The 24348-nt window shown below is 39.3% G+C and overlaps 1 protein-coding gene across 1 annotated transcript; it reads left to right on the top strand.

Annotated features, from left to right (window-relative positions):
- Positions 1–978: 978 nt before the first annotated feature.
- On the top strand, positions 979–22399 carry PSKH2 (protein serine kinase H2). The gene is made up of 3 exons (XM_055284842.1): positions 979–1209; positions 5981–6647; positions 20744–22399. The coding sequence occupies exons 1-3, from the start codon at positions 1025–1027 to the stop codon at positions 21047–21049; spliced, it is 1158 nt and encodes a 385-aa protein (XP_055140817.1). The 5' UTR covers positions 979–1024; the 3' UTR covers positions 21050–22399.
- Positions 22400–24348: the final 1949 nt, after the last annotated feature.

Below are 24348 nucleotides of genomic sequence, written 5' to 3'. Positions count from 1 at the left end.
TGACCTGGAAATCGGGAAACAGCCTCCGGTTCCGGTTCTACAACTTGCGAGACATGTGATCTTGACTTGCTTGGTCGTGACTGGATTTCATTTCCCACACATCGTGTGTGTGTGTGTGTGTGTGTGTGTGTATGAATGAATATAATTTACAAATATCAATGAAATCTAATCAATATAGTGATATAATCAATATACATTTATCAAAATGATATTTATAAGTATTATAATACTGTGTGTGTATAATATATATACACACATTCACATACATGTATAATATATATAAATAATACAAGAATGAAATATATAGCAAATGTAAAGTTACTATATATATAATATTTATATTTATTTATATATATTTATATATATACAGGTTTTCTCACTATATTTGTATATACAGGTTTTGTATATACACTGTATATGTATATACAGGTTTTCTCACTGCATTTGCTTAGGGTGTTCGTCTGGGTTCTAGACATCTATTGTGGCCCTGAGTTTTTCTGTCTTAGATGGTTTACCCGGAAGATGAAGGTCATGAGTGCCAGACACAGGCCTTTTTCAACCGTTTAATGCAATAGAAGGCAGTGAAGTTATACTTTAAATATTATAAGCTCTTAGAATTTTAAATATATATATATATTTAACGTTCACGTCATCTGAATATGAGCTCAGCGAAAAGTTCTTTAGAGGGACGATATCTTTTATAGAATCGTATAATTTTATATGTTCACTTTCTCAGGTTAGAGATGCAGAAAGTGAAGCCCAGAGAATTAGGCTCAGGCTCTGCCCGCTGGTTGACTTTGCTTTCATCACGTCGGATTACACACACAAACTGTGACCAGCGATGATCCAGGCGTCTGGGTCGTCAGCGGGTATCCTGGGGGCTGTCCTCCTGACCACGACCCCTCAGTGGGGTTTCTTTCCGAGTGTCCCGCCCCTCGCAGCCGCTCTTTGATAAAGGGCGGAGGAACAGGGCTGGCTGCTTTCCGAGTCCCCAGGTCCCGTGAGCGGCGGGCGTGTTGCAGGTATGGGGTGCGGCGCCAGCAGGAAGGTGGTCCCGGGGCCGCCAGCGCTGGCCTGGGCCAAGCACGAAGGTCAAAGTCAAGCCGGCGTCGGAGGCGCGGGGCCCGGGCCCGAGGCGGCGGCCCAGGCGGCGCAGAGGATACAGGTGGCTCGCTTCCGAGCCAAGTTCGACCCCCGGGTCCTTGCCAGGTAAAGCGCCACGTGAGGAACTGGCCTGGGACTGGGCTGACAAAGAAAAACCCCTGGCCAAGACCGCCTCAAGGTTTCCTTCAGCTTGACTCAATTTTGGACAGGGTTCTTTCGGATGATAGGCCACTGATCTCCCCCTTTCTCTGCCCTTTTGAGATGTAAATCTTCTACAACCCAAGAGTGCCTTTTTCAAGCAGCTGGGAGCCATCCCTTTGAAATGTAGTCATCAAGAGAGTTAGGGCCACTGTCTCCCAGTCTCTGTGGGAGGGTAGGAGCCTAACTTCCATAAGAGCCAAGTAGCAAACACAGATCTCATTGACCACCTCTCCCTAACCTTCTCCCATTCTTTTCCACTAGCTTACCCCAGCGCTTAAAAACTTTCTTGCCTTTTGTTTCAAAGGCATCCATTTTCTTTCCCCTGTTGCAGAAGCCTTGACCCCTATTGCAGTAGTCTGGGATAAGCCTTCCTTGCTGTGTTGCATAAGTGCCCAGTACAATTTCTCTTTGACATCTCTGAGCAGGGAGTTCAGAGGATGGGAAAAAAGAGAGCAGGAGCAGCAGCAAACAAGGGAAGGAATTCCTGTCTTCGGAGGTGGGGGGTGCGGGTGTGAGAGGACTGCCTGCCAACCTCCAGCATCTGTGGTGGAAGACGGCTTTGCCACTAATATCCTGGGGCTGGGTCCTGCCAGACCAGGTGTGTGAAGGATCTTCCACTAAATTCTAAAAATTGGGATTACAGTGAGTGAACTAGAGATGCGCCTTTGAGACAACCAGACTTGATGTCCAGTCCCATATCTTCTACCATACACCATGTAGAACATTCCTTAGCTTTTTTCCTTCCTTAGTTTCTAGCTCTGTAAAATGGGAGTATCTATCTCATAAGACTGTTTCGGAGCATAATTAAAGTAATACATGTAAATTATGCTGCACAGTGCATGGCACCAATCCTCATTAGACCTTAGTGCAATGCTGATTATTGTCTTCGTGAAGTACAAAAAAGCCCTTGCTATGTAGAAGATTGCAGGTTGGTTGGCCTCCTGAATGTACTATGTTGGACATGTTGGACATTTTGACCAAGTAAATCACAGAATCCCTTTCTCCTCTGTGTGTTTCGGGGGACACAATAATGAGTGGCTCAGCTGGCTTCCCAAGGCACTGCTGGTCCTAGTATTGCATGCTCACTTCATCACAGTGCTCTGTCCAGCATCTATGCAGAGCCATTTCCTGGCCTCCTTGAGAACTTTTAGTACAATGACTCCTGGACGATTAGTCCAGTGGCTGCTAAGCTTAGAGAAGAACAAGGCTAGCTAATATGACTGAACTGAATCTGAGTAGGTACAGGGTCTTACCAAGACTGAATTGGTTAAATGGCATCTCTGGTCATTTGTAGTCAGAGAGATGATGCTAGTCTGGTCTATTCTTCATCCACCCTCCTAATTCCCAATCCCGGGGTAGACCCAGACCCATAGAGTGTAAAGGCATCACAGAAGCAGAGGATCTCAACGTTATAAGGGCTTCAGAGACTTTAACTCAAGACTCATATTTAATCAATGAGTAGTTGAGTCCCCAAAGGTTAAGTGACTTGTCCAAGTTAATGGTAGAATTGGGACTAGAACACAGTCATCTTCCTTCTCCGTTGTGATTCCATCTATAACTTTTGCAGAAAAGAGATGATAGAATTTAAATATGAGTATATTTACTTTCTTGTTGGGAGTTTATTACAATTGTTTCTCTCAAGCAGATTGTGACACTATTATTATTTCCTTGTTTCAAATCTTTAATCTATGTTCAAAAATTCCCAGTTTATATCACAACAGCTGAGGTTAAAGTAATAGTTCCAATTTATGTAGTCCCTGGGATGATACAAAATTGCCCCACCTACTAAACTGACTTTGAGGTTACTCTTTTAAGAGAGTGGAGGGGTAAAAGTGAAGGAAATGAAAAGACCTTATAAAGGCATTCTTCCCTACTTGATGTGATCTTTACTTAATGTTTTCAAAATATATATGATGATTCAGAAATAATATGTATTCAGTGAATGATTCTTTTGTTCAGTGTTTATTGCTACTTTTCTGTGCTAGGCACTTTGCAAGGTATAACCACGCAAATCATAGACATGGTCACCATTCATGGCAGTTGAGGACTCACGAGCAAGGCTGTAGCTATAAGAATTTGTTATGGGACAAATTGAATAACAATCTGAGGCATTTATTTCCACCATTCTAAATCTTGGCTTAAAGTGTACTGTTTCCTCCAATGCCAAATTACTAGCATTTTTTCAAATATTGGAAATGTGAAGCCCCCTTAACAGTACTGAATAAAGCTTCCTTTATTTGAGCAAAAGAGTGTAGTTCTCAGAAATGGTCGTTTGTTTGATATGATTAATTCTGTGAACAAATGAGTTTGATGGCAGCTTTGAGGGCATAGCGATAAATTAGCATTTACAAAGTGTGTTCATCCACAATAGAGGTAATATAAAACTTGGTTGGTCTGCAAAGCAATAGAATTTGAAATGCCTGTGATTATCTTCAAAATCACACTGGGAATGCATGTGAATAAAAAAGCAGAGTTGGAAAGGGAAAAGGGGAAAGAATCTATTTAAGATGACTAAATTGCTGTCTGTTTTGATAAGGTAATTGGCCAGAAAATTAAATGCTCTGTGGAGAACAAAGCTGTTTTCTGTAATCTGGTACAGCCAAATGTCATTTTTATTCAGTACATACAGGAATATAAAGAACAAACAAGAAGGCAAAAAAAAAAAAAAAAAAGTTACAGGAAAAATAAGCTCAATAAAAGAAGTAAGACTATTTAAAGCATCATTTAGTATTAGAATCTTTGGTATTGAATATGTGATATAAAAACGTGCCTTCTCCCTGGGTACTCCCTGAGTACATTCCATTCTCTGTCATCCTTAGCTAGGAGAGGTTTTATTAAAATGAAGTCCAGGCACAGTGGCTCACACCTGTAATCCCAACACTTTGGGAGGCTGAGGTGGGCAGATCACTTCAGGTCAGGAGTCCGAGGCCAGCCTGGCAAACATGGTGAAATCCCGTTTCTACTAAAAAAAATACAAAAATTAGCCGGACATGGTGGTGTGCACCTGTAGTCTCAGCTACTCAGGAGGCTGAGGCAGGAGAATCGCTTGAACCCGGGAGGCAGAGGTTGCAGTGAGCCAAGATAATGCCACTGTACTCCAGCCTGGGTGACAGAGTAAGACTCCATCTCAAAAAAAAAAGAAAGGAGACCTGTGTTCTAATCCTGACTCTACAACGTAAACAACCAATTGGCTAATGTGTTCTTCAAATTTCCTCATCAGTAAAACAAGAAGTTGGGTTAAATACCCAACTTTAATAATCTTTCCAGCTATACAATCATGATTTTAAGTCTAGCATTTTCTCGACATGTCTTAATATGAGGTAGAGGGTTAAATTTGATAGGATTCCATTTTATTTTTTATTTTTTTAATTTTTGAGAAAGAGATCTCTGTCACCCAGGCTGGAGTGCAGTGGTCTGATCACAGCTCACTGCAACCTCAAATTTCTGGGCTCGAGGGATCCTCCTGCTTCAGTCCCCTGAGTAGCTGGGGCTACAGCTGTGTGTCATGATTGGCTAATTTTTAAATTTGTTATAGAGAAGGCATCTCACTTTTTTGTTCAGGCTGCTCTCAAACTCCTAGGCTTAAACAGTCTTCCCACCTCAGCCTCCCAAAGTGCTGGGATTACACGATGAGCCACCGTGCCTGGCCAGATTCTTAAATTTTAATAGACGTTTACACAGATAATTAAAGCTTAAGATCCCTAGCATTTGAAATCTGAGCTGATATCCTAGCCTTTTTTTCTTCAACTTTTAAGTTCAGGGGTACATGTGCAGGATGTGTTCTTGGCCTTTTTGTGGGATAATTGGTTTACAAATTATGACATACATTCCATGTTAAAATTCTCTTTACTGCCTAGAAATGCCAAGTGCGGGAATGGGGATGGAGGGAGACTGTGAGAAGCTACTGGCTGCAAGGTGGCCCTGACACTACTCCCACCAGACTGCTGAAACCTGCTCTTGTAATGGCACAGCTGCATTTACTTCTTCCTTATTAACAGCTACTGTGTACAAGATGAGCCTGGGGCTGAGCTCACAGTCAAGCAACCCAAAGAAACATACTGTTTATTCTCTGCCTCCTGATATGGGATCCTCTGTCTTTTGAGAAATTATAAACAGGAGTAAGCTTCTACTTTAGTCTCCCCCACTTGATTTGTTTGTTGTTGAAGAATGACAAAAACAAGGGCTAGAGGAAGGAAAGAAATTGGTAGAGGGGGATCTTAACCTTCTTGAAACCGTTTTTGTGAAATGCGTTTGAAAGGGCTGGATTTGAATCCCATCCATTCCAACCACAATCTGGGTGGCCTTGATAACTCATTTAACTTCTTTCTAAGTCTGGATTTCCTTATTTGAAAAAGGGGAATATTATTATATTACCCAGCAGGGTTTTAGTAGGGATAAGATTTTTAAAAATTGTTGGCATATAATAACTGTATAATAAATGGTAGTTACTGTATTAAGGTTGTTTTTCCACCAACAGATTACCTTTATATCATTTTCCTCCATTTCAAAACAGGATTTGGGGCACCTTTCAAAAATAATAAACACAAGTAATAATAAGCAAATAAATCCGATGACAGGAATAGAAGGATAGAAAAGATGATATAAAGCATGGACTTAAATAATTTTGAGAATCATCACTTCTTGGGATAACATGTTTGGTTTTTCTTCCCAACAGATATGACATCAAAGCTCTTATTGGGACGGGCAGTTTCAGCAGGGTTGTCAGGGTGGAGCAGAAGACCACCAAGAAACCTTTTGCAATAAAAGTGATGGAAACCAGAGAGACAGAAGGTAGAGAAGCGTGTGTGTCTGAGCTGAGCGTCCTGCGGCGGGTTAGCCATCGTTACATTGTCCAGCTCATGGAGATCTTTGAGGCTGAGGATCGAGTTTACATGGTAATGGAGCTGGCTACTGGAGGGGAGCTCTTTGATCGACTCATTGCTCAGGGATCCTTTACAGAGCGGGATGCCGTCAGGATCCTCCGGATGGTTGCTGATGGGATTAGGTATTTACACGCGCTGCGAATAACTCACAGGAACCTAAAGCCTGAAAACCTCTTATACTATCATCCAGGTGCAGAGTCGAAAATTTTAATTACAGATTTTGGTTTGGCACACTCCGGGAACAAAAGTGGTGACTGGACTATGAAGACCCTCTGTGGGACCCCAGAGTACATAGCTCCTGAGGTTTTGCTAAGGAAGCCTTATACCAGTGCAGTGGACATGTGGGCTTTTGGTGTGATCACATATGCTTTACTTAGTGGATTCCTGCCTTTTGATGATGAAAGCCAGACAAGGCTTTACAGGAAGATTCTGAAAGGCAAATATAATTATACAGGAGAGGTAAGAGAGCATTATTTTATTTCTATTGTGTTGGTTTAGAGTGGGCTTTCTCCACCTTGCTACTTTCGACATTTAAGACTGGATGATTCTTTATTGGGGTTGTCCTGTGTGCTGTAGGATGTTTAGCAGCATCCCTGCCCTCTACTCTAAATACCAGTAACGCACCTCCCCCAGTTGTGGGACCCCCAAATATCTCCAGACATTGTTAAATGTCCCCTGTGGGGCAAAATTGCCCCTGACTGAGAGCCATTTGACTCAAGATAGCAAGGGCCTCCATTACTAGCTGCCTGTGGTTAGCACATGACACTGACAATCAAGTAGATAAATGAGTTCCTCTGCAGTTTTTTTCTCCAATCTGTGCAGAGCCTAAGCTGGCTGACTAGACTAATGTGTTCACAGAAACTCAGCATGACGCTTGGGTGTTTGGCGAGAGATTTTTCTGCCTTAAATCTTGATGATCCGAGCCCTTTTTGTGATGAAGTGTTTTCTCAGCGAAATGTTTAACCTCACAGCTTGTGTAAAATATTTATCCACTGATTAAACTTGAAACTCCCAGTGTTCATGAATGTGTTAACTTTTTTGTTGTTTTGGGTAAGGAAGGAAAGTTGCCAATGCTTGTGTGTGGGAAGCCTGACAAAATAGGAAATTCATTTCATGTACAGCAGATGAGCAAATTTATTTGACTTCTAATTTCTCGTGAAGAAAAACATTGATATTTGCTTATACCTACTTAAAATGTAACATGTATATCTACAGCAACATCTTTAAGCAAAATTAAAGTTAAATAACAAATTTAAATATAATGTTTTCTACACTCTGACAGACCTTTAGCGCCTTATGGTACATGTGCATGTTTTTAAAAACTCATACAAATTGATAAATGAGAACTAAAATTTACACAAGGAAGTAGGAAAGGATGGCAAAAATTCACAGACAATGCAATACCATTGATTATTAAAAGTCTGAAAAATGTCCAGCCTCACTAATGACCAAAGAAATGCAAATGAACACACAAATGTTTTTTTATTGTCTTTCAAATTCATAAAGATAAAACAAAAAACAACTAAATTCTACACATGGCTGCGAAGAGTACTGAGAGATTAGCCCTCTCACTAAGTACTAGTAGAGGACCAATTGTCATAGGTTTCTTGGAAAGTAGTTTGAAAATACGAATCTAGAACTGTCTTAGTCCATTTTCACACTACTGTAAAGAAATATCCAAGACTGGGTAATTTATATTTAAAAAAAGGTTTAGTTGTCTCACAGTTCTGCATGGCTGGGGAGGCCTCAGGAAATTTACAAGCATGGCAGAAGGCCAAGGGGAAGCAAGCTTGGACCTTCTCACATGGCGACAGAAGAGAAAGAGAGGGGGAAAGAGCCCTTTATAAAACCATCAGATCTCGTGAGAACTCGCTCACTATCATGAGAACAACATGGGGAAACTGCCCATGATCCAATCACCTCCACTTTGTTCCCCTCCTGACACACGGGGACTACAGGGATTACAATATGAGATGACATTTGGGTGGGGACACAGAGCCAAACCATATTAAGAACTTTAAAAAATTTATGTATTTTGATCTGATAATTTGATTTGTAAGAATCTAAGTAATTCCAGATGTAGCAAAGGTTTCACTGTAAGAGTACTAATCCAAGCTATATTTACAAAAGTAAAAAATTAAAAAGAGTCCTGAGAGAATGTTTGAACACATAACTGAACATCCATATGATAGAGTATGATAGTCCCCAATTCATGCACATTTAAAAATTGTAATGACATTGAAAAATTTTCACGATATACTGCCAAGGGGAATAAAAGCAGGATATAAATTGTGTATACGCTATGATCACATTCATGTGGGAAAATATTTGCATGGGAAAAGGCTAGGAGGAAATACAATAGGATGTTTCCAGGGCTTTTCTCCTGGTATGGTGATTTGGATCATTTTGATTTTCTTTATAGCTTGAATATCTTTCTATTTCTGTTTTTGTTTTGTTTACAAAGAACATATATTTCTGTTTTGGTTATCTACCACTGCATAACAAACAATCCCCAAACCTAGTGGCTTAAAACAATCATCACTTTTTTATGACTCATGAACCTGTGGTTAATAAGGCTCAGCTTGTGACTCTTCTGTGCCACATGATGTTGGATGGGACTGTGGTCATCTGGGGGCTTGACTGGGATGGAATATCCACAAGGGCCCCACGCAAATGTCTGGCATCTTGGTGGGGATGGCTGGAATCTGGGTTCAACTAGATCACTGGGACTCCTAGGCCTTACTCTCTCATTCTTTCTATGCATCTCTGGCTCTCTTTTCCTCCACGCGTTTCTCCATGTGCTGTCTCCAACCGGGCAGCCAGACTTCTTACATGACAGCTGAGGGAAGGGGATATTCCAAAAGGGAGGTATGGAAGTTGCCAGTCCTCTTCAAGGCTAAACTTGAAAATAGCACAGCTCCAAGTCTGCATCATTCTATTGGTTACTGAGTCCTACGCCAGCCATGATTCAGTGTTGGGGGGAACTACACAGAGTGTGATATGGGGGTGTGGTCCATTGGGGCCATATTTGGACTAGGTATTATAATTATTTTTAATGTGAAAGAATAATAAACAATATATAATATTTTCAGTTAAAAAATCCTTTTGTTAGGTTTAATTCAAAGAGTTCCTAAGGTCAGTTTCCCCAGAAGCAACTCTGAGAAGAGGATTCATGTGCAAGTGATTTATTATGGATAGACTCCTGGGGAGACAGGTAAGGGAGTGCGGGGAGCAGGACAAGGAAGGCAAGGAGGCCAAGGCCACAGAGGGTGGGCCTTATTCAGCAGGGGAGATATTAATACTTCTCAGCATTGTCCAGAGGCTAATGGGCAGGATTTTCACACCACACCTATCTGTTGGTCACTGGGGTTGGTAACGGTGGTAAATTCTCAGGCCTTCTGAGGTCAAGGCAGAGTGACTCCATGAGCCCCAGGGCAGTCTGCTGAAAAAGAGTAGGGGGCTGGGATTGAGAAGCAAAGCATTTCAAAAGGAGGGTGCATGCATGCATACAGGAAAGAGGGTCCCAGGGTCTAGATGGAGCATTAACAGCATCTCCATGGTGGGAGGTGCAAGCCACCCTCTGTTTCTTGAGGAAATGCCTGCCTGTAGCCCCAGAGTACTGACAATATACACCACAGAGGAGTGTGACTGCTTGTAATAAAGTACTAGATTTATATTATCTTGATTTCCTTCCCCATGTCTGTCAGGCACTCATGTCCAGCATATTAACATTTCTCTTGATATCACCAAGTGTCTTAGTCAGTGCAGGCTGCCATAATAAAATACCACAGCTTTGGTGGCTTAATTACTTCCCTACAGGCCTCATCTCCAAACATAGCCACACTGGGGGTTAGGGCTCAACAGAGAATTTTGAGAGAATAAAATAATCAGTCCATAATACCAAGGAATCATATATTGGTAGGCTCAGAAAAGTATATCATCATGTTTTCATTTGTCATCATATTACCACATATTTAGCATCTGTTGCCAAGTCTAGTAATTGCTAATTGTACCAATTTTATTTAAAACCAGGTGACCATTGTAGGGTAAAGGGAATTTTCCTTCCCCTTCTGAATATAATTTGAATCTATAAGGCAAACTGACAATAGGCAGATCAACAGGAGAAAATGTATATAAATTTATTTCTGTGCACAGGAGCCACACAAAAGATGAGACTTAAAGAAGGGCCAAATGACTGAAGTTTTCGTACTGTACAGAAAGGAATAGAGACTGGGAGTTTGGAGACAGGTTATGGGAGGGGGAGGGGAGAAATGGCATGGTGAGCAAAGGCTGTCTTGTTATGCAGATGAAGTCTCTCAGGTAGCAGCTCTCGGAAAGAATAGATGGAATCCAGTGGTGACAGTTTCCCTGTTGGATCTTTAATACTGTCAGATATTTCCTATGAGTTAATCTTTCCTAGTTTAGGATAAGGCTGATAATGGGTCTCAGAGAAATCCTGTTTGCATCCACTGTTTACTTCGCTAATGTAGTATTTCCTCTACAGATGCAAATCTTTTCCACAAAAGGACAACTTTCAGAGCCACTGTGGTGTCTGCAGCCCCTCTAAAGAGCCATCTCAAAATATGCCAAAGAAGTATAGTTTGGTGGATATATTTTGGTTTCCCATATCTTCAAGTCTGGAAGCATAGATGTGGTAGACAGAATAATGGCCCACCGAAGATGTCCATGCTCTAATACCCAGAATCTGTGATTGTTACCTTATATGGTAAAAGAGAATTTGCAGATGTCATTAAGTTAAAACTCTTGAGATTGGGAGATTATTCTGGATAATCTGGGAGGCCCAGTATGATCACAAGTTTCTTTATAGTAGGGAGACAAGAGGGTCAAAGCTAGAGAGAGAAGAGATATGACTATGGAAACAGGTTGAAGTGATGTGCCTTTGAAGATGGAGAGAGGGGTCATGAGGCAAGGAATAAGGACAGTCTCTAGGAGCTGGAAAAAGCAATGAATGCATTTTCCCCTAGAGCCTCTGGAAGGAACACAGCTCTGGTGACACTTTGATGTTAGCCCATAAGACCCATTTTAGACTTCTGATTTGCAGAACTGTAAAATAATAATTTGCATTTTTTCAAAAAGGTTTTCTTTTGCCTATAACTGAAATTCCGGATATGACACATTGTATAAATCACTTATTTTCCCCAGAATTTAGGTATAAAAATCAAATTAAATAGGTTGGGCATTGTGGTGCACACCTGTAATCCCAAAACTTTGGGAGGCCAAGGCAGGAGGATTGCTTGAGCTCAGAAGTTCTAGACCTGTCTGAGCAACATTGCAAAACATTATCCTACAAAAAATACAAAAAATTAGCCAGACACAGTGATGCGTGCCTGTAGTCCCAGTTATTCTGGAGGCTGAGGTGGGCAGATTGCTTGAGCCTGGGAGGTCTAGGTTGCAGTAAGCTAAGATTGTAGCACTGCACTCCAGCCTGGGTGACAGAGTGAGACCCTGTCTCAAAAAAATAAATAAAATAAAATAAAATAAATTGGATGAAAACTTCCAGAGATTTATGTGGTATACCTCTTATGGTGAAGGGGAGTGATGTGTTTAATATAATACTAAATATTACACTAATATCTAACAGAGTCATACTCTAGCTCCACTCATATATAAGTAAAAATTAGCCATAATATTAATGTTTAAATTTTTGGATTTTGTTGTGAAATATATTCTTTTTCATGAAATCTTCAATGATCATTCCACTTCTGTCATTCTTTCCCTTTTCCAAATACTGTTTAGAATTATAATTAATTTCATTTGTTCTAATTTAATCTGGTTGCTATAGGTTGCTGCTTTAAGACATTATAAGCTCCTTAAAGGCAGAGATACTACCATATTTTCTCTCTGCATTCAATAAGACATCTAAAAGGAATAAGCATGGAGAATGCATTCAATTACAAATAAATTGCTTTTGAAAAATATTAAAAGATTCTGATTTATAACTGCATAAGTAACTGTATCTCAGATATAACTGTTTTGAACACAGCATAGAATTTCTGACTTACAGTTAGGTAGATGATAATTAACATCCTTAGTTGCTGAGTTTATTAGATCCGTTCTGGAATATGTAGGTGGTCTGAAAGGCTACATCTACTCTATTCACTGGGTTTTGCAGGGTAGGCGTAGGAGTTCCCTTTTCTAATTGCTTTCTGCAATGCTGGAGGAGCAGCCAGGGTAGACAGGTACAGCAGATGGTGGAGAAGGGATGGAAGAGAGCACAGATTTCCTCCCCAGTGTGCAAGGAAGGCCTTCATTTATCTGCTTGATTGCCAGTGCCATCACAATGGCTTTTGGATGGTGGCAGAGCTCGTGCGTGAGACACTAAATAAAGGACTCATCATGGAGACCATTTGAAGGCATCTTTACGCGGTCTTCACCCCTTCCTTCTGGTCAGGCCTTCCTCATGCCAGAAATTTTGTTCAGCTCAGTGTCTCTGCTCTTAGGAGCCTCGCCTCGTGGTCTTGGCTGAGAGATCAAGTATGATTATGTATCTCTTCAAATACAAGTGCTTTAATATAAGTGGGAACAAAGCCTCAAAGTTCACAGGGGCAATGGAAGAAAATCTATCATTGCTTAGGAAAATTGGGTCGGGGTCCATGAAAAGGGCCACATTTGTGCTATCTTGTAGGAAGGGTAGGAGTTTCTGGAAGGAAGAAGATTCCAAATAGACACAATATATGCAAAAGCACATAAGGGAATACACGGACTAGTAAAATGTAAAAACTTTAGGCCAGGAGCGGTGGCTCATGCCTGTAATCTGAGCACTTTGGGAGGCCGAGGCGAGGCGAGCAGATCATGAGGTCAAGAGATCGAGACCATCCTGGCCAACATGGTGAAACCCCGTCTCTACTAAAAATACAAAAATTAGCTAGGTGTGGTGGTGCGTGCCTGTAGTCCTAGCTACTGAGGAAGCTGAGGCAGGAGAATCGCTTGAACCTGGGAGGCGGAGGTTGCAGTGAGCCGAGATAGCGCCACTGTACTCCAGCCCCTGCACTGCAGCCTGGTGACAGAGTAAGACTCTGTCTCAAAAAAACAAAAACAAAAACAAATGAAAACAAACAAACAAAAAAAACTTTAGAGCTCAGATGCCTGCATTCGTGTGTGTGTGTGTGTGTGTGTATATACATGCGTGCATATTGATATAAGTATTTTGAAAAACTGTATAATATAATAATTAAGAATATGATCTGGGCCAGGTATGGTGGCTCATGTTTATAATTGTAATGATTTGGGAGGCTAAAGTGGGAGGATCACCTGAGCCCAAGAGTTCAAGGCCAGCCTGGGCAACATAACAAGACCCCATCTCTACAAAAAACCTTTTTTTAAAATTAGGTGGGCATGGTGGCATGTGCCTATAGTCCTAGCCACTTGAGAGGCTGAGGCAAGAGGATCACAGCTGCAGTGAGCTATGATCACACCACTGCACTCTAGTCTTCTGGGTAACAGAGTGAGACCTTCTCTCTAGACAACAACAACAACAAACAAACCAAAAAAAAAAAAAAAATCCCACTATCTGGAACAAGAGTGACTGGATTCCACTAACAGCTCTGCAATTTACTGTGTAACTTGGGACATTTAAAAATTTTTTTCTGTATCTCAGTTTCTGCATTTGTGAAACGGTAATCATGGTGGTACCTACCTAACAGGGTTGTTGTGAAGATCAAATAAGCTAATAGATTGAGGTGCTGAGACTATTTTCATATGCTAGTGTATACAGAGTTAGTGCTATGTGTATGTTCATTATTTTTGTTGTTGGTAATTACTATTAACTTGGGAGACTGGGACTGAAAGTTTGAATTTTGCCTAAGTAAGTTATTAGTTTTATGGCTTTTGTTCTGCAGTATAAACTTCATTTATCAAGTGCACCTTTTAAATCTTTTACATGGAATAGTGAAGAAAGGTTGGTGTTAGAATTTTAATATTAATGATAAATTACAAGAATTATCATCAATGAGTTGTGAATCATATATTCTTGTCTAATTATATTCCACTGTATCACAGTCATCTTTTTTTGGTGAGCAATACATTGATTTTTAAAAAGGAGTCTTATAACCATATTAGCTAGCTGATGAGGACAGACACTGATATTAAAAACATTTTTTTCTATTTTGAGAGACAAGGTCTCACTCTGTCACCCAGCAGGCTGGAGTGCAGTGGTGTGATAATAGCTCAGTGCAGCCCCAAACTCCCTCGGCTCAAGCAATCTTCTCACCTCTGCTTTATGAGTAGCTGGAACTACAGGTATGTGCCATGCACAGCTCATTTTTTAAAAAAAATCTTTTGTAGAGATAGGGTCTCGTTATGTTGCCCAGGCTGGTCTTGAACTCTTGGTCTCAAGTGATCCTTCTACCTTGGCCTCCTGAGTTGCAGAGATTACAGATATGAACCACAGTGCCTAGCCTAAAAACATATATATATATATATATATATATACACACACACACACAAACACACACACACACACCCACATATATGTGTGTGTATATATATATATATATGTATGTATATATATTTTAAAAGCCCACATGGATATTAATAGAAAATGGTCCCTATCTACTTAGGCTCACCTATGATTCTCATACTGTTAAGAAAAACTTTTGCTGATATTCTCTTTTAGAAGTAACATGTCTGATTGATTATGCTCATCTTCACCAGCCATGATCCCAATTTTGCTCCGTCTCTTTCTCTCCACTAACTTCTCTTATTCTCTTGTTCTCCATTCAGGTTATTAAGTAGGAAAAAAGGAAAGAAAAGCAGAACATTCAGTACTTTAATTCTCTTTCCATCATGACTAGAATTCTTGGAATAAATATTGTGCCATATTTCAGATAGGTCTGCTAAGCCTTAATTCCTGTAATGGTTCCCATTCCTACGGTTTAGTTCCTAAGTACTTACGCTCACCAAAAAATGTGGTGCTTAATGATTTTTAATGATATTTTTACTTTAAAAGTTACTTTATAGAAAATAATTTTAGTGGTTTTAAATCTTACAAAAGTAACTTCATTTTCTGCTCTATCACTTTCTTCATCTCTTCTCTGACTTGCCTTAAACTGAATGGATATAAACCTTCATCTCTTAAACTCAATCATAGACAATAAGTGTTTCTAGGAAGGGAAATGATGGTGATGTGTTTTGTTTTGACTGTGTAGATGTCACCTTGCATTAGTGATTAGGGTATAACAGTAGCTATGCTATCTGCTTCCTTGATTAGGTTGTATCTTGACCTTGATATCATCAGTGGAATTCACAGAGTTGAGAGGAAAGGAACTATTTGAGTAAAGTTTCCAGAAACTGACTTAATATTAATACTATGTTTATATTATACTTTAATAGGTTTATACTGCAAGAACTAGTTATAAATAATACATACATTATTCCATATGTTTATACTATAAGCACTAGTTATGAATAATAAATGTATATTATGCATAGAAGAATGAGTCATCTGTTGATTTGGGGTACAAAGGCCAACCCATTTATTTTGGTCACTCTTACATTGTTTTTTCTTTGGAGAAAATGGAACACTCCTCTTGTTAACTTCTGGTACTTTGAAAAATAGTAGGTGCTCAAAAAACTTCAACTGTACCCAATTTTACTTAAATTTAGAGTTTTCCTTATGAGTAAAGAAATGGAAGCATTCCTTCTCTCGAAGCAGAACCCCATCACACACAAAAATATCCTCTTTATGAGCGTAGTGTAAGATTAATTAACTTTCCATTTTAAAATTAAATGGCACCTGTGACTTGTGAATATGTGTTCACTCTTCCCAGAATTTACAAATGCCCCAGCAGACAGAGCATTCTGACATAATTAGTCAATGCTTTGTCTTTCTGCAGTTTCGTTTTTGGCAAGATAAAGCATTTAAAATCTGCTTTGTAGATTGAGAAATAAAGAAATAAAAATATTAAATATCTATAACAAAAATGATGTATGGAATCTTCTGCTTCCTGAGATGTGGAAGAATAATTTTTGCCATGTCTACTACTAACAAAGTCATGGAGAGTAATCAGTTTGGGGCATATTTACATGAAATTTATTTGCAAAATACGAGTTAAATTCTACCAAGACCATACACTAATGTTCAAAGAAGGAAGGAAAATTCATCAGAAGGTTGTCACGAGTAGAAATTTTTAATAAAACTTATGATTTTTGTGGAGATAAATGTGACAATGAGTATTTCTAGTGCAAGGAATTGAATGATAGCTTATTTATTTTTAAAAATAGATATTTGTAGCTTTTAAAAAATTATTTAATTAAATCCACCAATAATTGTCCTATACTTCAAGAGCTCTATATTTAGCAAATTGTAACATTAATTACAATCTTAAATTCAAAGGTTTTCATCTAGAATTTTAGGGACTGGGTCTATGTTGTGTGTGTGTATGTGTGTGTAGTGTGTAACTTTTTAATAATTTTTGTTTCTTTGTATTTTGAGACAGGGTCTTGCTCTGTCACCCAGGCTGGTTACTGTGGTATGATCACAGTTCACTGCAGCCTCAAACCTCCTAGGCTTAAGCAACTCTGCCACCTCAGCCTCCAGAGAAGCTGGGACTACAGGTGCGTGTCACCACACTAAGCTAATTTTTGTATTTTTGTAGAGACAGTGTCTCACTATGTTACCCAGGCTGGTCTTGAACTCTTGGGCTCAAGTGATCCTCCTGCCTCAGCCTCCCAAAATGCTGGGATTGCAGGCATGAGCCACCACTCCTGGTCTTAATAATTATTTTTATAATGATTTTTTTGTGGGCATTTATGCAAAGGAACTGAGAAATATTAAAGTGTTGACTAGTTGTAGGAATATTAGTCATTCTTTAAACCAATTACCTAGTTAGCTTTTGTATATTTACCAATCTTTTGCACAAGATATTAAATTAGCCCCACTAATTGGTGTTCATAAAAAAGAAGAGAATGAAAATATTAATCTTGAATATATGATTCTTGTCTCCTTGAAGAGGCACCACCAATCTCCATGGGATTCCTGGGGCTCATGGTGAGGAGGAGAGATAGGGGATCTATAGTACACAAAGTGATGTGTGACCACTAGATAAAGAGAAGCTTGAACAGGCAGTGGTTCACGCCTGTAATCCCAACACTTTGGGCGGCCAAGGCAGGCGGATCACCTGAGGTTAGGAGTTTGAGACCAGCCTGGCTAACGTGGTGAAACCCTGTTTCTACAAGCTCTCCATAAATTGACTCCTAGATACTCTCCAGTTGTTCTTTATGGCTCAGGAATTCTGCAGTTTATAACTCATGCTTGAATAATAAGCTTTGGCTGAAGAACTTTTTTTCCAGTTACTTTATTTTCTGCAACTGCATTTTAAACGTACAGTCATTTGGGGTCATCTTAATAAGCTCTCCATAAACCTTGCTGCACGTATTTTATATTCTTTCAGAAAGATTCAGTTGCTTGTCTTAAAATGTTCCAGAGGAGCCAACTAATTTAACCTTCATTTAAATAGCCTTGAGCTCAGATAGATGTGTCTGGATTCAGTGCCAAATAGATGTCTAGCCAGAACCAGAGGGCATGGCATTGTGAGTGTCAGCCACTGATGTGCATTTTCTAGACTTGCAGAGTTTATATTTTATTTTTCCTGTGTTTGAGTATTTGTCAGATATGCTCATTTATTTTATGACTTTTATTTCTGGGATAAATATTTCTCATGTCTCATTTACCTAAATACACTGAAGGAAAAAAAAGAAGAGTTCTTTTACTGGTTTCTTATTATTCAAATTCTGGATTAAGGCCGGGAGCAGTGGTTCACGCCTGTAATCCCAACACTTTGGGCGGCCGAGGCAGGCAGATCACCTGAGGTTAGGAGTTTGAGACCAGCCTGGCTAACGTGGTGAAACCCTGTTTCTACAAAAATACAAAAATTAGCTGGGCTTGGTAGCACGTGCCTGTAATCCCAGCTACTTGGGAGAGTGAGGCACGAGAATCGCCTGAACCCGGGAGGCGGAGGTTGCAGTGAGCCAAGATCATGCCACTGCACTCCAGCCTGGGCAACACAGTGAGACACCATCTCAAAAACAAACAAACAAACAAATTCTGAGTTAAGTTGGCATGGGTGGGGGTGGGAGTGGGTCTGCAGTCACAGTTACTTGGGAAACTGAGGCAGCAGAATGGCTTGAGACCAGGAGTTCAAGTCCAGCCTGGGCAATATAACAAGACCGCATCTCTAAAAAGAAACAAAACAAAACAACAAAAAACAAAACATAGAGTTAATAGGGTGCTAAGAGATTGGAGAGTGTGATGTCTACGTATGGACTCTGATTTATCCTTACACAAGGGCAAAGACAATACCCGGAAGGATTCCCTTATCTTTCCTTGGAAATACCATGTTTTAAAGACACACATCAACCAGAAATTGTGTTTGAGATACAGCAAACGTATGGGCAATTTTGTCAATGTTTCTCTTTTGTAGAGGACAAAGGATACTAAACTGTAGTGTTTTCCAGGTATGTGGTATGTGTTGGTAGAGTCAACCTAAAGGATGAGGCTGAGGCACAAAATACAGTTTTTAAGAGCTTGTCTGATCAGGCCAAAATGGGGACATCTGCTCTGGAAAACATCCTAACTTCTGTGGGGCGTGTGCTCTTAGGTCTGGGCTGATACAAAGTTGTTTGAGAGGAATTAACCTGGTTTACAGAAATAACATTGATTAGTGATTGGCTATATTGTGGAACTGTAGGGTATGAGTGATGGTGTCCAACCTATGGCACTTTATGGCTACTTGGTGTTAGATAGTGTACAGCCCGCATAGCAAGTGGCTTCAAGAGGTAATAATTTAGCACAAGAGGAGAATGAGAAGTGAAGGCTGTTATATTTCAGTGCCTCTCTTGGCCTGATAATTTAAAGGGGCTTGCATTCCTCAGATTAAATGTTTCTTTTCTTTCTCAGCAGATAATGCAGAAAGCAAATTTGAGTATAAAGAACAGCCTTCTTAACCCCATGCTCACAAATGCCACTATGAAGTGCTGCTATTGTACTTAAAGTATGTGCAATTGCTGTAAACACTGCCACAGTAAATCCCTGAAATAGGAACTACTTAGCTATGCATATTGTACTGTGTCATAGCTGTTACATGTTGGATCTATTTGTAGTCAAATCTATTTGAATCTATTTGTTGCATGTTGAATCTATTTGTTCCCAGCTGATTGGGAACAGTAAGGGCCCAGTGTGTTTGAGGAAGTGCACTTCCCTTCCTTCCTTCCTTCCTTCCTTCCTTCCTTCCTTCCCTCCCTCCCTCCCTCCCTCCCTTCTTTCTTTTCTTTCTTTCTTTCTTTCTTTCTTTCTTTCTTTCTTTCTTTCTTTCTTTCTTTCTTTCTTTTTCTTTCTTTCTTTCTTTCTTTTCTTTCTTCCTTCCTTCCTTCCCTCCCTCCCTCCTTTCTTTCTTTCTTTCTTTCTTTCTTTCTTTCTTTCTTTCTTTCTTTCTTTCTTTCTTTCTTTCTTTTCTTTCTTTCTTTCTTTCTTTCTTTCTTTCTTTCTTTCTTTCTCCTTTCTTTCTTTCTTTCTTTCTTTCTTTCTTTCTTTCTCTTTCTCTTTTCCTTTCTTCCTTTCTTTCTTTTTCTTCCTCTTTCTCTCTCTCTTCCTTTCTTTTTCTCTCTTTCTTTCTTTCTTTCTTTCTTTCTTTCTTTCTTTCTTTCTTTCTTTCTTTCTCTCTCTGTCTCTTTCTCTCTCTCTCTCTGCCTCTCCCCGCCCCTGTTCTCTCTCTCTCTCTCTCTCTCTCTCTCTCCTCTTTCTTTCTTTTTAGAGACAGGGTCTCACTCTGTCACCCAGGCTGGAGTGTGGTGGTGCCATCATAGCTCACTGCAGCCTTGAATGCCTGGGCTGAAGGAATCCTCCCACCTCAGCTTCCTGAGTAGTTGGGATTACAGACATGTGCCACTGTGCCTGGCTAATTTTTACATTTTTTGTAGAGATGGGGTCTTGCTGTGTTGCCCAGGCTGGTTTCAAACTCCTGGACTCAAACGATCCTTCTTCCTCAACCTCCCAAAATGCTGGGATTACAAACGTGAGCCACTGTGCCTGGCTCAGAGTAAGCTTTCAAAGGAAGGGAAAAGCTGATGATTTCTCAATCCATTCCACTTTCCCCTTCTACTCCTTTTCATTCTTGAAGTCACAGGAATTCTGTGAGATGACCACAACGTTGCAAACACTGACCTGATGTTGACATAATTCATAAAAGACAGCTGCTTTGCCTTGTCCAGCTCCTGTAAATGCAGTATGGGAACTCGTATTGATAACAACAGTACAATGGACAGATTTCTAAGAAGGTTTTCTCACTCATTGGACAAAGAGTTTGGAAGAGAATTTCTGTGTTTGTGTTTGTCTTTTTCTTCTGTGAAAGTTTTTTCTTTTCCTCCCTCAAAAGTGGTTTAGTTCCTCTATATATGTAATGACAGAGTATTAAAACTGCTTATTTGAAACAGTTTTTCGGATTTGATTGGCATTAATCTATATAATTAAGAATAGGATTCTTTGTGTTTCTGTATGTTTCTATTTTATTTATTTTATTCTTATTTATTTTTATTCTCAGCCTTGGCCAAGCATTTCCCACTTGGCAAAGGACTTTATAGACAAATTACTGATTTTGGAGGCTGGTCATCGCATGTCAGCTGGCCAGGCCCTGGACCATCCCTGGGTGATCACCATGGCTGCAGGGTCTTCCATGAAGAATCTCCAGAGGGCCATTTCCCGAAACCTCATGCGGAGGGCCTCTCCCCACTCCCAGAGTCCTGGATCTGCACAGTCTTCTAAGTCACATTATTCTCACAAATCCAGGCATATGTGGAGCAAGAAAAACTTAAGGATAGCAGAATCGCCACTGTCTGCACTTTCGTAAGCAGATGACCTCTAAAACCGTTTTTGCCTATTTTAGGACCATTTCATCATGATTAGGGCATGCTCAAACTCCAAGGACATGGGACTCCATGGTATTGTTGGATACTATTGATCTTGACTTTTAACATTTTCTTGTTCTATAATTTTTCCTATACCTGTATTCCCAAAATATACTGCTGCAAATGATTAATAGTTTAGTAAATACTAGCTATGTTTAGATAACTGGAAACAATAAATAGATAAGAAAATCTTTAAAGTGTGTAATGGATTAAATAAAATACAATACTATAGAAATAAGGGATGTATATGTGAAGGCATGGTGAACGAGAGACATAGCAGGAATAGTTAGATATGGGGAATATATGTATTTATCCTGAAATTACTGATTTTTATTTAAACCCCAGTATACAGTGTTAACTAGGTAACACTCAAAGTAGTTATAAATGTCTGTTAATTTCATATTTAGTCTGCAAATATTTATGAAAAACTATTAATTATGGGACCTATAAAGAACTATAAGATATAATTTCAATATATCAGAGACTTTTAGTCTAATTGGGGCATTATTCAAGGGAAAAATGGAGATTTTTAAGAATCATAAAATAGTGATTTTTTTTCTAGTGTTAGCATTCATCAATCACCAGGGTTTAGAAAAAAATATATGATCATCTTGCTTCTTATCACTACTGTCAACTCTTTTTAGTATGTACTGGTTTCTTCTAGAATTATTTAATCAAATACCTTGATGACTTTAAACATTCACCGTGAAATAATTATAGGTAATGCAATAAAGAGGTAAGTTTCAAAACTTAGTTCTCTAGGCAAGTCGCGTATGGCCTGATCTCTTATACAGTAAATTTTTATAAAATGATATAAAGATTGAAATATTCTTAATCATATCTGTGAGTCACTCATATGTGTGGGTAAACATAGTAAATAAATGATTAACTAGTTGATATTGCTTATTTTATTCAGTAAAATAATAAAATGTTAGAATGACATTTACTGTAAGTTTAAAATCAGTCTCAATTTTTTCATTTTATTTTTCTCTTTTAGGCTATATAGATGGAACAGCTATATATCTGATATATAGATATGAATATGTAATTAGTGACACAGCTATTTTCTTTTTAAGTTGTAATGCTGTATCACACGATATATGACAGTCCTGGATTAATTCCTTTAGTTTAGAAAGACATTTACAAATTCATTAGATAAATAATAGAAAAATGGGCAAATATTTTACCAGGTGGTTTATAAACACATAGATGGCTAATGAGTACGTGAAAAAAATGCTTAGTTTCATTTGTAATTTACAAAATGAAAACTAAAATGACAAAGAAAATGAAAATTTAAAAGGCAAAGAATTTTTTTTTACCCATTAGATAAAACAATTTAAAACTTGGATACTACATATGGTGGAAGGTTGCCGGCAAGCAGATACTCTCATGCCCTGCAGAGAGAGAGGAGTGCAATTTGGTGCCATCTCATGGCCTTGGGGGACAGTTTGGTAATAATATCTACTCACATTAAAAATGCATGGACCTTTGATCTAATTGTATCATTGGTAGCAATTTGTCCTACACATATTCTTGCCAAAGTGTGTATAAAACATTGTGCAAAAGGTATAAAACATTGTTATTATATTAACAAGAGTCATAAATAAACGCCATCAGTAGGAGAATGCCTTAAAGCATGTCACATTTAAGCAAAGGTCTACTATGTAGCCGTTAAAAATAATGCGGTAGATCTGTAAGTTTTGTTATATAACATGTTATTGTGTTAAAGGAAAAAGCAAAAAGCACAGGAGTATTATAGTGTGATCTCCTTTGTGTGAAATAAATATGTTCAGAAGCTTGAAAGATTGCTAAGAATTTGATAAAGGAGACAGTGATTATTTCTGGAGAAAAAAAGAATGAGTCTGGGGTGGGAGGGAAAGGTTTACTTTTCATTTTACACCTATTTCTACCTTAACATTAAAAAAATTGGTGTATTTCAGCTGAGTGCAATGGCTAACCCCTGTAATACCGGCACTTTGGGAGGCTGAGGCAGGTGGATCACTTGAGGCCAAGAGTTCGAGACCAGCCTGGCCAACACGGCAAGACCTCATCTCTACTAAAAATACAAAAATTAGTTGGACGTGGTGGTACACAACTGTAATCCCAGCTACTCAGGAAACTGAGGCATGAGAATCACTTGATCCTGGGAGGTCAAGGTTGCCGTGAGCAGAGATCATGCCACTGCACTCCAGCCTGGGTGACAGAGTGAGATCCTGTCTCAAAGAAAGAAACAAAAAAATTGATGTATTTCTTTTAAGTCTATAGTAAAAAGAAAATGCAAGTGGCAAAAGGGAAACAATCTGAAAGAGAGAAGCTTGAATAAGCACCCCGATAGAAACTGGGGATTGACTAATGAGATGTGAAAACTAGTTCTTTTTAATTGAATATTTCATATATTTGCCCCCCTGAAGTTTTTAGAATACAAAAAAAGCAATCAAAATTTCTAATGCTAATACTTTCAGATTTCTTAAGTGATCAGGAAGTTGCTTTCACATGCTGCCATGGTCATTTTATCTTAATATTTATTGAAAACTTACTCTGTGCCACGTACTATGCTAACTTTAACACACATTATTTCATTTGCTCCTCACAACAAAGCTACAGGGTATTATTCTTAATTTGGTTTCTATCTGAGGAAACTGAGGCTCACAGATGTGAAGTAACTTATCCAAGGTCATCAGTAGGTAAATAGCAGATTTGGAATCAGAAACTCAGAACTTTTCCCTTAATCTCTTTGTTGGATCATTTCCAAGAATTGAGAATGCAAAAGACAGGTTCTGATGACTTAGATTTTGTCTATGCTGCCACAAAGAAACAATGCCATACAATATTATGCTGAGTTATGGTGTAAATATTTGTGGTTTCCATGGATAATTGACTTTCGCCTTTGCCTGTGTAGGTTGCCTTGAGGTGCTTTTCTACCCTCACCAGCCCTAATGAGCCACCCCAGTAGGGTGGTTCCTCAAGTCCAAGGGCAGGACGAGGTTATTGCTGGGACAGCAAAGGATATTAAATGCAGGCCAACGCATGAGGTCTAGGAGAAGTGGGGCTCGGCTAGGAAGACAGTCAAGCCTCAGAGATCAGCAAAGGCAGGGAGTTTGTAATTTGGGGAGGCTGTCTGCAGTAGATGAGATCAGAAGAATCTCAGACACATGTTCCAGGCAACCCAGGCTCAAGAACCCAGATAGAGGGAAACAATTAGGTGTCAGAGCCTTTGAGGAGGGGCTTAACACTGAGTCAA

The sequence above is a fragment of the Symphalangus syndactylus genome, chromosome 7 (assembly GCF_028878055.3).
Source record: "Symphalangus syndactylus isolate Jambi chromosome 7, NHGRI_mSymSyn1-v2.1_pri, whole genome shotgun sequence".
In the NCBI taxonomy this organism is placed as follows: Eukaryota; Metazoa; Chordata; class Mammalia; order Primates; family Hylobatidae; genus Symphalangus; species Symphalangus syndactylus.
Note: the sequence above shows the minus strand (reverse complement) of the source record. Positions and strands in the feature narration are given on the sequence as shown.